The sequence below is a fragment of the Tachypleus tridentatus genome, chromosome 13 (genome assembly GCF_004210375.1).
Source record: "Tachypleus tridentatus isolate NWPU-2018 chromosome 13, ASM421037v1, whole genome shotgun sequence".
Lineage (NCBI taxonomy): Eukaryota > Metazoa > Arthropoda > Merostomata > Xiphosura > Limulidae > Tachypleus > Tachypleus tridentatus.
In genome coordinates, this window is record NC_134837.1 from 25,205,857 (window position 1) to 25,220,970 (window position 15,114).

At 33.1% G+C, this 15,114-nt stretch overlaps 2 protein-coding genes across 3 annotated transcripts in view; one reads left to right on the forward strand and one right to left on the reverse strand.

Moving 5' to 3' along the window:
- LOC143238763 (phospholipid-transporting ATPase ID-like) overlaps positions 1-15,114 on the forward strand; it is a 182,603-nt gene that overhangs the window by 161,645 nt on the left and 5,844 nt on the right. The window contains 4 exon segments of the mRNA XM_076479279.1: positions 6,009-6,106; positions 7,029-7,207; positions 10,070-10,498; positions 11,314-11,537. Coding sequence (XP_076335394.1) covers positions 6,009-6,106; positions 7,029-7,207; positions 10,070-10,498; positions 11,314-11,537 — 930 coding nt within the window.
- LOC143238764 (E3 SUMO-protein ligase PIAS2-like) overlaps positions 12,173-15,114 on the reverse strand; it is a 124,084-nt gene continuing 121,142 nt past the window's right edge. For both annotated transcript variants that reach the window (XM_076479287.1, XM_076479283.1), the window contains one exon: positions 12,173-14,952. The gene's annotated coding sequence lies outside the window, so the exon portion shown is untranslated. The remainder of the gene's footprint in view (positions 14,953-15,114) is intronic.

A 15,114-nucleotide genomic window follows, 5' to 3' on the forward strand; every position in this document is an offset into this window, starting at 1 on the left:
CTTTCTATCCTGTATCTTCCTTCTGTTGTTAAGGTCATACTTTGGATATCTTAGGGAGTACTTTCTATCCTGTATCTTCCTTTTGTTGTTAAGGTCATACTTTGGAGATCTTAGGGAGTACTTCCTATCCTGTATCTTCCTTCTGTTGTTAAGGTCATACTTTGGAGATCTTAGGGAGTTCTTTCTATCCTGTATCTTCCTTCTGTTGTTAAGGTCATACTTTGGAGATCTTAGGGAGTACTTTCTATCCTGTATCTTCCTTCTGTTGTTAAGGTCATACTTTGGATATCTTAGGGAGTACTTTCTATCCTGTATCTTCCTTTTGTTGTTAAGGTCATACTTTGGAGATCTTAGGGAGTACTTTCTATCCTGTATCTTCCTTCTGTTGTTAAGGTCATACTTTGGAGGTCTTAGGGAGTACTTTCTATCCTGTATCTTCCTTCTGTTGTTAAGGTCATACTTTGGAGATCTTAGGGAGTACTTTCTATCCTGTATCTTCCTTTTGTTGTTAAGGTCATACTTTGGAGATCTTAGGGAGTACTTTCTATCCTGTATCTTCCTTCTGTTGTTAAGGTCATACTTTGGAGGTCTTAGGGAGTACTTTCTATCCTGTATCTTCCTTTGTTGTTAAGGTCATACTTGGAGATCTTAGGAGTACTTTCTATCCTGTATCTTCCTTCTGTTGTTAAGGTCATACTTTGGAGATCTTAGGGAGTACTTTCTATCCTGTATCTTCCTTCTGTTGTTAAGGTCATACTTTGGAGGTCTTAGGGAGTACTTTCTATCCTGTATCTTCCTTTTGTTGTTAAGGTCATACTTTGGAGATCTTAGGGAGTACTTTCTATCCTGTATCTTCCTTCTGTTGTTAAGGTCATACTTTGGAGATCTTAGGGAGTACTTCCTATCCTGTATCTTCATGCACAACCTTTAGGTAACAAAAATAAAAAAAGAGGAAACTATAAAACCACTTTTCATAACTCTGAACATGACATCTATCTGATGACATTCTTCTATAAAGTCTAGGATATCATGTTTCTCATATTTTGCAATTGTGCAAAGCATGGGAAACTTTACCTGTCTGTTCTCAAACAGTTTTGTAAAGATCTAGAAATGTCAGTAAAATGTATTCTTACCTCAAATTTCTTTGGAGAATAACATTTGAGATTAATTTTGTATGTTTTTTTTTCTTAACATTTTCCTCTTAAAACATTTTTTTTCTAGTGTCGTTTATTGTTTACAGTGAAATACGAAACAGTGTTAATACAGAGGGCTTAGTATTATATCACATGATTTTGAATATGGAAATCAGCAAGTTTTACGATATTTATATATTGTTTGGCATTTTGTAGGCAGTATGATTCCATCAAATATTGACCACTTTTGAAAGGGGTATGTTACAGCTAGTTTTGATGCAATATATACCTATATTCATATCATAAAGATGTATTCAAATTGTGGACTAGAATTTTTAAGATGGAGATATCTATTTTACTTAATGTAAAAGGAAGGAACAGGGATCAACCTGGGACAGCAGTCCCATCTAGAAAGAAACCTGCATCAAGTTATACCAGCATCTTTCAAAAGATGATAACTCATGGACTCAAAGGTTAATGGCAGAAGCCATCACTTACCCCAGGCAACAATACACAACATAATTAAGAATGATATCCCTCCAGAAAAGTGATACAAGTTATGTTGATGTCTGTTCAACCTATGCATACCTCAAGAAGCTAAAAGAAGGAATGGATATTCGTGTTATTCCAAATGAAGATATACTGGTGTGAAGTCTCCATATGCAGCATATATGTATTTCGGTGTGATCAGACTATTGAAATGTATCACTTGGAGACACCCCTGTTCCTTTACAGTGGATAGAATGTGAAGTCTGCAGGGAAGAGTAGTGAGCTTTAGATAGAACACCTTTAAATTGGAAACTGCACTACACTGATATTGTCAATATGCACAGTGGCTATAACATTACAAAAAATAGTAGAATTGTCATAATGTGGGGAGACTTCCAAACATGTATACAGGAAGATTAAAATACTTCCTTCTGAAACATGTATACAAAAATTATTTTTTACTGTCTTGATAACTAAAGCACTATGATGTATATCAAATATATATATTATAGATTCAGTATTACTTTTACCTGTGGTACAGTGTGTTAAACAATATATAGAATGTTATTGTACATAAAGATAATTTCTTCTATCCAAATTCAGTGTGAGAAATGCTTTAAGCATGTATATGGAACAACACTTGTAGGTTCACTGTAATTTAGTTACATGTCATTTCGGAGGTAAATATTACAGTTATTATTGGAACATTGTTGATCATCAGAATATTTAACAACAGTGAAACAAGTGTTCACTGGATGCAACCAAAAGTCATGTTAAATAATTTCATACATTCACCAAGAGAATGGCTAATATTTAGATCATATTTCCATCACTCTATGATTGTGTAACAATTTAATTCATATTTGATGTTTAAAATGAGAAGAAAAGAAGGAAGAAAACTACTCATGATAAATACTTTTAAAAAATAATCAAATTAACTTGGAGATCTTCATTTATTTACTAATTCAACTTTATAGTAGAGTAATAGAAGTTAAGTAGAAGTAGGTAAAACATTTAACAGTGTATTACAAGTTTATAATTCAACAGAATAGAAATAAAGTTTATTAAAAGTTTGTAAATATAAAATATGTTGTAAATTCAAGGTATTAATACTTAGAAGTTTGAACAGGTAATGAGACATATAGCTAAGAGTATTAATACTTAGAAGTTTGAACAGGTAATGAGACATATAGCTAAGAGTATTAATACTTAGAAGTTTGAACAGGTAATGAGACATATAGCCAAGAGTATTAATACTTAGAAGCCTTGAACAGATAATGAGACATATAGCCAAGAGCATTAATACTTAGAAGCCTGAACAGGTAATGAGACATATAGCCAAGAGCATTAATAATTTTAGAAGCCTGAACAGGTAATGAGACATACAGCCAAGAGCATTAATACTTCAGAAGCCTGAACAGGCAATGAGACATATAGCCAAGAGTATTAATACCCAGAAGCCTGAACAGGCAATGAGACATATAGCCAAGAGCATTAACACTTAGAAGCCTGAACAGGCAATGAGACATATAGCTAAGAGCATTAATACACTTAGAAGCCTGAACAGGCAATGAGACATATAGCCAAGAGCATTAATACTTAGAAGCCTGAACAGGCAATGAGACATATAGCCAAGAGCATTAATATTTCAGAAGCCTGAACAGGCAATGAGACATATAGCCAAGAGCATTAATACCTTAGAAGCCTGAACAGGCAATGAGACATATAGCCAAGAGTGCAAGCAATACTTAGAAGCCTGAAACAGGTAATGAGACATTACAGCCAAGAGTATTAATACCTCAGAAGCCTGAACAGGCAATGAGACATATAGCCAAGAGCATTAATACACTAGAAGCCTGAACAGGCAATGAGACATATAGCCAAGAGCATTAATACCTAGAAGCCTGAACAGGCAATGAGACATATAGCCAAGAGCATTAATACTTAGAAGCCTGAAACAGGTAATGAGACATACAGCCAAGAGTATTAATACTTAGAAGCCTGAACAGGTAATGAGACATATAGCCAAGAGCATTAATACTTCAGAAGCCTGAACAGATAATGAGACATACAGCCAAGAGTATTAATACCTAGAAGCCTGAAACAGGCAATGAGACATATAGCCAAGAGCATTAATAATTTTAGAAGCCTGAAACAGGCAATGAGACATATAGCCAAGAGCACAATCAGAAGCCTGAACAGGTAATGAGACATATAGCCAAGAGCATTAATACTTAGAAGCCTGAACAGGTAATGAGACATATAGCCAAGAGTAATAATACTTAGAAGCCTGAACAGGTAATGAGACATATAGCCAAGAGCATTAATAATTTAGAAGCCTGAACAGGTAACGAGACATATAGCCAAGAGCATTAATACTTAGAAGCCTGAACAGATAATGAGACATATAGCCAAGAGTATTAATACTTAGAAGCCTGAACAGGTAATGAGACATATAGCCAAGAGCATTAATACTTCAGAAGCCTGAACAGGTAATGAGACATATAGCCAAGAGCATTAATAATTTCAGAAGCCTGAACAGGCAATGAGACATACAGCCAAGAGCACAATACTTAGAAGCCTGAACAGGTAATGAGACATATAGCCAAGAGTATTAATACTTAGAAGCCTGGAACAGGCAATGAGACATATAGCTAAGAGCATTAATACTTAGAAGCCTGAACAGGTAATGAGACATATAGCCAAGAGCATTAATACTTAGAAGCCTGAACAGGTAATGAGACATATAGCCAAGAGCATTAATACTTAGAAGTTTGAACAGGTAATGAGACATATAGCCAAGAGTATTAATACTTAGAAGTTTGAACAGGTAATGAGACATATAGCTAAGAGTATTAATACTTAGAAGTTTGAACAGGTAATGAGACATATAGCTAAGAGTATTAATACTTAGAAGTTTGAACAGGTAATGAGACATATAGCTAAGAGTATTAATACTTAGAAGTTTGAACAGGTAATGAGACATATAGCTAAGAGTAGTAGTTGGACAGTGGTTTCAGTAAATAGTATAACTTATTGCCATCATAGAGCATATTCTCAGTAATATTAAATTTCTGGTTATTTACCAAATAGGTTAATGTTACATAAACTTATCACCATGATAGCCACCCTACCTTAACTCTTTAAGTTTCTGAAAGTATACCCAAGTACCATCTTATCCAGCCAACAAAACAACTCGAATATAAAAATAATTTTTCTGCAACTTACAGTTTTCAAATTTCATTTGCATAACTCAAGTGAATATCAAGTTTGTTTTTTTTAAATTTAAGGTAAATGTTTGTTTTTCACTCTCTCTCTCTGTGTTTCCAATGGTAGCTGTTATTGTCAACTTATACTTTGGTCTGTAGTATAATGAAATGAAATGTTTAAAATTAAGACACAGTAAAAACATGCACACCTTTTAATATTTCTTTAAATAATCTCAAAACTTCTTTTGGTCATATCTTTAATATTTTTAAAATTTTCACATATAATTTATTTTCATGTTTATTATACTTTTCCATCCTTTAATGTTATTTATTGCAACAGATGTTAATGGGTGTTCCCAACCAATATTATGGTACAGTGGGCAGAGAAACTCTCTCATCAGCAGAACCTGGTAACACTAATCTTTGTGAACCAAGAGTCTATTTCTCTTTTCTCTAAATGTGCTGGCCCAGCGTGGCCAGGTGGTTAAGGTGCTCAACTCGCAATCCGAAGGTCTCTGGTTCAAATCTCGTCACACCAAACATGTTCACCCTTTCAACTGGGGGGTGTTATAATGTTATGGTCAATCCTTACTGTTTGTTGGTAAAAGAGTAGAACAAGAGTTGGCAGTGGGTGGTGATGACTAGCTACCCTCCCTCTCATCTTACACTGCTAAATTAGGGACAGCTAGCACAGATAGACCTTGGGTAGCTTTGTGCAAAATTCAAAAGAAACCAAACCAATGTTTGTGCCTTAAGGAGCTTGATAGAAAAATGTGTAAAAGAGCAATTAACCTATATTACATCTACATGGAATGTTAGCATACATCAAGAAGTATTCAAGCTACAAAGACAAAAATGTAAGGTTTTATTAACTTGTGGATTGCATAAAAATAAAACTGAAATTTAAAAAATTTTCTACAGAGTTTATTTTGAAATAAATGAATTAAAACTTTGATAACACAAAATTTTGAATTGTAATGTAAATTTTAATGTTGAATTTATTTGTAACCAACAATCACAAAATAGCTTAATTAAATATTGTATGTAACTAAGTAAAATCTTGTGATATGCACAAAAATTGGTTCTGTAAGAAAAGAGTTAAGATAGGAATGTTTATTTTAAACTTGCATTTGGAAAAATGAGAATACATGGTTATTCTTACTGTTTGTTTGTTTAGAAATTTGCCTCTGAAGGATTACGCACCCTGTGCCTTGCTGTGAAACAACTTGATGAAGACTACTTTGAACAGTGGAAAGAGAAATTCAATGAGGCAGCGTAAGTGATTATTGTATGGCCGAAATATACAAGTCAAGCAATCTTGTGGTGACAAAAACATTGTTAATACAACAAACATGACATTTCACTAACTATGGGGCACGTGCATGTTTTAATTGAAAACTATTTATGAATGTTGAGCTTTGGCTACAAGAGACCAAACTCAGTTCATCACAGAGATAACTCGTTACTATTTTATGTAAATTAATTTCACATTGAAACATAATTAATAGGATCTACAAAATGTCTGTGAAATTAACTTGATAAGATTTATATTGGCCGTTGCTGCAAACTCACGTCAGTCTTCTGCAGGTCTAACTCAAAGTTCTATAAGTTAAAAGATGTATTCTGAGCATCAAAACACTGAGACAAAACACACAAATTATGTTTCTAAATTTGATGTTATTATGCAGCTTATTTACACAAAAGTAAAGAATCTGCTTAAAATAACTTGAATTGTCAATGCTTTTAACAAATAAGATATACCTAAAATTACTGATTCAAACCTCAATACCTAGTGCAATATCAAGCATGTACATTTTCACAAAACATTTAAATGATTTGTGCAAATTTTACCAAATTCATTGAATATTGTGATTAATTGTTGTAGTCATCTTATATTGTCAAGGGAAGTAAAAGTACTTGTAGTCCTTTGCAATGTGTCTGTGTGTGTCTATATATAGATTTATTTATTTCTAGAAACATTGTAAATCGTGCAGATTTTTACATGTATCATACAGCACTTCTTAAGATTGTAAACAAAATGTGACACTACCAGGTTTATTAATAATTTAGGTTACATCATTACTGTAGATATTAGTTGTCTTGTAGAATTAATCCATGGCATGAAACACTGTTAATTTTTCAATGATTTTAACTTTGAAATTCACGTAAGCTAATGCTTTTTTGTGTATATTTTCAGAACATCAATGGACAATCGGGAAGAAAAAGTAAATAGTGTTTATGAAGAAATTGAAAAGAATCTTAATCTAATTGGAGCAACAGCAATAGAAGACAAGTTACAAGATGGAGTTCCCCAAACCATAGCTAACTTAGCTCTAGCTGGCATAAAGATCTGGGTTTTAACAGGAGACAAACAAGGTAAGTAAACAGTCATTTTTATTAAAATTGTTATAACAGTAATGCATTTAATATTTAAAAAAAGAAATGTTTTGCATTTGTTTTCTTTCATTTCATTTCACTTTCTTTTGAATGTTGCTTCTGAAAATAATGTATTAGTAGAACAATTTGTGTTCTTGTCAGACGTATGTGTGTGTTTTCTTATAGCAGAACCACATCGAGCTATCTGCTGAGCCCACCGAAGGGAACTGAACCTCTGATTTTAGCATTGTATATCTGTAGGCTGACTGCTGTACCAGGGGGGGCCATCAGAAGTGAAAGGATTTTAAATTAATGTGTAGGCAGAGAGAGAATTTAGCCAAAATCCAATTTACTAGTTGAAACTTTGTAGAATGGGCAGCACTGCTTGGTGTGGAGACACAAGTGTAGAGGACAATGTTTCGAATGTGTTCTGGCTTTCTACAAAGTTTCATCATGAATACTCTGCCTAATCAATCTGTCAAAGAATACAATGTACTAGTGGTTTGATTTATCTTTTAAAAATAACATTAGTTAAAAAAAAACGTGCACTCACGCACATACTAGTGGAAGAAAGTAGTTTAATCATCTGCATAAATGCTCATTAATAAAATTCTTTTTTTATTTTGCCACTCAGTATGTTATTTTCATTATTTTTCAAACCATAATAACCAGAAAGGATTCTTTGTCAAAACTGAAAAGTAAACTTTTGCAAACAGTTGATGTTGTTAATTTGAAATAGAGTGCTATAAGTATGGATAATTCTAATGGATTTACAGACATTTAAAAATATATTTTATTTCTGAAATAGTTTGCTTTATTAAGAGCAAGTTGTAAAAAGAATATATACTCTTCAAAACAAGAAACGCAAAAGGGATATTTTTTTATTTTAAAGAGAAATATATGTAATAACGTAACAAGCTCAGAGTATGTGATGTTGCACGTGTTAAGGCACTGATTGTCAGACCAAAATGACAATAAAAGTTGTGCACTTTGAAAACGGAGGAAAACATCGGATTTGTCACCAAAACGCATTCGTGTCCAATAAATTTGTTTGAGAGATCTGTATGTTCTGCAAGTGCAACATGTGCAAAATTTCTATAAAAGTGACAGGTTCTCGGTTTCCATAGCTCAGTGTTAAGCCACCAACACGCAATACAGTTACGCCAAGACTGACTGAAGCACAGCGCAACAATGCCATTGGTTGTTTGGAAGCAGGTGAATCTCGATGAGATGTTGCCAGAGCTGTGAATGTCCACCCAAGCACCATCACAAGGCTATGGAATTGTCACCAACAACATGGATCAACTCGTGACTGTCCACGATCTGGCAGACCCCTTGTGACCACGCCCGCTCAAGATTGCTACATCCGGTTACGTCACCTTTGGGATAGGACCACCACTGCGACGTCTACTGCTCCAACCATACCAGGGCTGCGTAGGATTTCCAATCAGACCGTACGCAACCATCGACGAGATTCTTAAGCCCCATGTGCAACCCATCATGGTGAACGTCAACGACGTTTTTCAACATGACAATGCCCATCCTCACACAGCCCGACTCACCACTGTCTTCTTGAGACACCACAACATCAACGTTCTTCCCTGGCCCTCCAGATCACCAGATTTAAACCCCATCGAACATTTTTGGGACGAGTTGGACCGACATCTGAACATTCACTGCTGAACATCCAAAGTTTCACACATGTCATACAGAACTACTCGGAATAAACTTGTTAACAATTTGTCTCATATTGTGCCTTTTGCGTTTCTTGTTTTGAAGAGTATATTTAATAATTCATTGAAATTGTTGATTTATTGAAACATAAAACTGTATTCACTCATTTAAGTGCTATGGGCACTTGAAAACTTAACAGAACCAGTTGGATGTTGGGTGTGGTTGAGGTGGGGCTTATATCATATGGCCTTTGAAGATGCTTTTTACACTGCTTGATTTATACTGAGTAATATTGTCAAAGCCAGGTAGTCTTTCTATGGCACTGAAACATGTTTTTGTATTGAATAAAATTATTTAATACATTACTTTGTATTTTTCATTTATCAGTATCTTGGGATGTTGAAAATTAATCTTGCAATCTATTTCTCGAACTTGAATAACACAGTGCAATTGAAATAGTAGTTCATAATGAAACATAAGCATCTGAATGGAATAGACTCTCAGGAAGCTGATTATTGAAATTATGAATTTCAGGTGTTTTCAATCATGCCATTTATGGCAGTTGATTCCACTGTCATTGATTTGTGTTCTTACTGAACCTGTATGTCAGAAGAAAAGTTAACACCACTATCAAATACAGTAAATGAACTGAAAACTTGCATGAACTTCTAATTAGTTTGTATAGACTGTTAAGCAAAAGAAAGAAACAGAAACATTGTAACATTTATCTTAAGTAATCATAAATAACTGTGTATAAAATTTAATTTATATATTTATAGAATGACAGAGACATAAAAACAACAACATGGAGATAAGTACATGTGATGCTTTAAAGAAAGAGATGTTTTTCAAAGACTGTAGGATTAACAGCAAGCTTTAGTTTGTAAGCAGCTGTAGTTTTTTTGTATAATATTAAAATTATCCTCCATATATAACAATAGTTTTTCAGTTATAATATCTCAAGTGTGTGTGTGTGTGTTATGGCATTTGTAGGAGCAGGGGCATGTGAATAGCTGAATATTGTATGCTGAGTTGAACACTTGAGATATACATAGATTTATGAATTTCATTAAATATAGTTTACAGAAGGTAACATTATGTAAAATATGAAACTCAGTTAAGATGTTCTTCAGTAAGTGTCATTATGTTAATCATAGATAATATAAATACCTCCTTTTTTATTTCCAGAAACTGCTGTTAACATTGGCTATTCCTGCCAATTACTGACAGATGACATGGTGGATATTTTCATTGTGGATGGGACTGAATATCACGAAGTGGAAAAACAACTCATTACTTTTCGTGAGAATATTAATAGTGTCTTAAGTACAACTAAAGCTCCCAGACACCTGAGCATAATTACATTTAGTGATGAACAAGGAGTGGATGGAGAATTTGGGGGCTTTGGGATTGTGGTGAATGGAAACAGTCTAGTTCATGCCCTGAATCCTAACATGGAGTGTCTGTTTCTGTCTGTTGCTTCACAGTGTAAGGCAGTCATTTGCTGCCGAGTGACGCCGTTACAGAAAGCTCTGGTTGTTGACCTTGTTAAACGTCACAAGAAAGCAGTTACTCTTGCTATTGGTGATGGAGCTAATGATGTCAGCATGATAAAAAGTAGGACTAATATTGTTTTGTTTTTTTTGACTCGTCAATTCAATAACATTATAAAATATTACTAAAATAATCAATATTTTTGTTATAATTATTGTTAATGTGGGTAACATTTACAGAAAAAGAAATTAATATTTCTATAAAACAGCAAATTAAAAGAAACAAATTATTATATTCTGCTTAATATCCACATGTTTCTTTTTGCTCTAACCTTTAAATAATGAAAGTTAAGTTTTATTATTTGCATTTCTCTTGATGTCAGATTGGAGAACTTTGGAATATATTTTGTCTTTTTAATATCTAATTGAAAATGTAATCTGTGTGTAATAATTATTGAATTTATTGACAGAAAGCCAATGAATATATCTACATAAATTTCTGAATGTTTAAATGGTATAGAATAATTTATAAAATGCAAAACATAATTTTGTTAAAGATGAAAAACTATACAAGCTGTATACTGACTCCAGATCCCTAGTTGAATTGAGTTTCATTTTTGTTGTATAAAAACCAAAAAAATCATGTTTTATATTGAAATTTGTCTGTTTAACTTGGATGTGTTAAATATGTCCATATACTAAACTGAGTTAACTGTTATACCATCTCTCATGATTCTCGAATAAGATCAAGTTTTAACAATAAACAAAAAGTGGAGTTTATTATTTCATTTGTTTTCTAGTGTTTAACTATTCTGCTTGTAAACCATTCAAGTTGTACTTACAATTTTTTGAATTATTACATGTGAAACATTTATAAATAGATGTAAAAAAGTGTCATTGTGTACGACTTTATTAACTCTCTCTTTTGTAATCTTTTAGCTGCCCACATAGGAGTTGGTATCAGTGGTCAAGAAGGAATGCAAGCGGTATTGTCCAGTGATTTCTCTCTTGCCCAGTTTCGCTTTTTGGAAAGATTACTTCTGGTTCATGGCCGTTGGTCTTACCTTCGTATGGCCAAATTCCTTCGTTACTTTTTCTACAAGAACTTTGCCTTCACACTCTGTCACTTCTGGTTTGCTTTCTTCTGTGGGTTTTCGGCACAAGTAAGCTAAGCTGTTTTTTTATGTTATTGATAAAGTTGTAATGAATTTACTTGGTGATTCTGATCTACGTACAATCAAAGAATTTTGTATTGCACATGTTTTTTTGATATTTTATTTCAAAAGGATGGTTAATATGACAGTTTAAGAAACTATAATCCTTAAACATTATTAGTTGTAACATTATTAATTCTTATGTGCTGTGCTTACCATAATTTACTGAGCTATAATCATCATATATTACTCTCTTCAGACTTCTCATGTGTATTAACCAGGTGTAAAACTTGTACTTTTTATAGCTTGTGACATTTGAGATGCATTTCAGCCATGCAGATATACATTACTTTGAAATATTTGATTACCTAGAAACTTTTAACCTAAAAGCAACTAAAATAAATTTTGACCATGATTCTCCTGCTGTGATGATACAGATTTAAAAGAATGTTATTATTTTGTTCTTTAGGACCAAAGGGTTATCTATGATTGTTTCTGCTTATAGGAATATATTACTGTAGTTGATGGTAATTGTTCGTTGAAGCTGCAGATGCTTTTATTACTGATTGTCCATGAAAGTTATAAGCCATATTTGAATAAATAAGCACATTATGCTAATATAATAATAGGTAGGCAAACAATGATTTATAAGCATCAGGAAATGTTTTATTGATGATTTAACCTTTCACTTATCAAGAACACAAAACATAAATTTGTTTTAATCCCTTTAAGTGCCAGAAATTGCTAATGAAACTTATAGTGTTTTTAGTAATTTGAGCACTGATGTAAAAGCTGTATTCAAACCTTTACATAAAATTCACATCTTGCTACCTAATCTGAAATAATCACTGTAAAAAGAACAAAAATAGGGCACGTACATCAATATGAAACAGTTCACAAAATACCTTGGAATGAAATTATTTTTCTACACCATCCCAAAACTAAAAAAAAGAAAAACTGTTTAGAAACTGTATAAATAATTGAAGTAAATGACCTTTGATGTTGGCTTCAGCAACATCAACTGCATTTGGCAAGGTCTATTCACTGCTCATACACTTGACCAGATTTGTCCTTTGCCTATAACCTTTCACCTGCTGACACCATGTCCATCACATTTAATCCTCGTATCTTTTGTTTTTGTAATAATATATGATCCTTGTATTAAGTAATCCTGATCATACCTGAGGAAGACAGACAAATGTTTCATCATCAATAATTTTTATTTTCCTAACTATCACAGTGTTTATTGTGATTGATTTCATGATTACATAGAAATTAGTGTGAAGCTGCCCAAATCTTACGGGAAACACTCAGAAATAGATGATACTACATATAGACAGGAAAGTCGTAGCAACTTTTTTTTTTTTTTTTTTTTTACAAGTTTACTTTAATAGACATTAAAGAAAAAATCATTGGATTGTAGCAATAAAGATTAATTTTGTAAGGTTGTATTACTGTGAGAGTTTTGTAGTCAGTTATAAGATTTTTGTTTTAGGGTTATCAATTTTGCATATATAAAATATCTTTATAGTCAAATCAGTATAGTTTTTGAACCAAGTTTATTTTGTGGCTTATTGTAATTCTTATGATAAATATACTCACTTGTATTCTTTATTGCAAAGTATATTCTACAATCCTTAATAATTAATTAGGTAGCATATATTTTACTAAGATGTTTGTTAGTTTTTCTCAAAAGTGTGGATTAAGAATGAATTTTAATGACATTTAAGAAATGTGAAAGGTTTTTTGTTAACATTGTCAAGTTTATTATTGCATTTATATTATCACATCTTCAGTAATTGTATCTTTAGTAATGATTAAGGAAAACAAAAAAGAGTAGTTACCTTTTTGTTGTGAGCGAGTTGGTATTTTAAGAAATGTAATAAAGTTTGTTTGAATACAGGTGATAATTCTTTGAGTTGTTAATAAGCATTTTGTTTTATGTTAATGTACAAAAGATCTTTGTTGAAGACCAGTTTCTCTAAAATGAGACAAAAATCTCTTCTTTTTTGAATATTGTTAGCATTTGATGTCATTTATAAAATGTGCAGGTAAAGTTTATTGTTATTTCATTCACAAAAGAAGACATACATAAAATATCAAAATTTTTTGTGAATCACATTAGCACCATTTAAGTTTATAATAAAACATTTTTGTAACATTTATTTGATTTGCGTAGTAAAATCGCATGACTTAGAGTTCTAATGCAATTGTAAAACATAAATTATTAAACTTTTGACATGTGTATTATTTATAAAATGTTTGTTTCTATTTTGCCAAACATATAACACTGGTTTACAAAAAAATATTTTTTGTCTGAGGCAAGAATGTGAATAGGTGTTTTTTACTAATTTATGTGTGCTGAATTCAAATTTATAAACAGTTTTGCTCTATCACCTCTAGTTTTCTGGCTTTTAAATAGTCTCATTTTAGTATATACAGAGTATATACATGCTTATTTCAACAGTTGCAGCTTATTACAGATAAAACAGGATAGATAAAGAACATTGACGGAATTAATATACTTGGATGACACAATGTACACAATTCATAGTACCACAGACAGTTAGAAGTGTGTTTTCTTTGATGATCTGGTGTATTTTGCCTCCGGGATGTCACGCAAGAGCATCCAGCAGAAGTCTCCCATCATGCTGGGGTTCCATTTGCCTTGGTATTTGCTCTCCATTTTCGTAATGTCTTGGTGGAATCTTTCTCCGTGCTCATCACTCACTGCTTCAAGGTTTGGAGGGAAGAAGTTGAGGTGGGAATGGAGAAAATAAATTTTGAGTGACATTCGGCATCCCATATCCTCATAAGTCTTTAGCAACTTCTCAATACAGGCTTGATAATTTGGTACGCGTGTGTTACCAAGGAAGCCACTACAGACTGACTTAAATGCTTCCCATGCTCTCAGTTCCTTTAAGGTAAGAAGCTCCTCAAAATCAGTATCCTTCAGCACTTCTCGGATTTGAGGAAAGAAGATCCTTATTTACTGGAGGTGTTGGGACAGGAAGATCATCTGAATGGGGAACGGGTCTCATAGCAGATGGAAGGTTGGGATATTTGATCTTTTTTCTAGAAAATGCATTGAAACCAGTTATATTTGTTAGACAAAAATAACAATCATCTGCATGGCTTCATGGCTCTCTCCAAACCATCGGGACTGCAAAGTTGAAAGCCGCTTTCTTGCCATTAAACCAAGCAGTTAGTCCATTGTAGCAGGGTTTACAACAGATGTGTGGAGCCCAAGATTTGTCCTGATCACCAATTTTACAGTCAAAATAATGAAAGTAGGCAGTTCTGAGGAGGGAAGTGATGGTTTGACGCTGTGCAACTTTTGTGAAGTCCCCACACACGTAGCAGAAAGAATTGGCCTTGTTGAGGCATCCTCGGTGTTTTGATGAGCTTGAAGCCATTGGAGAATCTGAAAAAAAACAAAGTAAAATTAAATCATATGTAAGGCAATAATAATTATGTGCGTCGTTGGAAATTGTAATACAAATATATATCCAAAAGATTATGTAACACAATTGTCGAGGGACACCAACCTCCTGCGCTGACTGCCAGTGCACTACTGGCTGTTGAT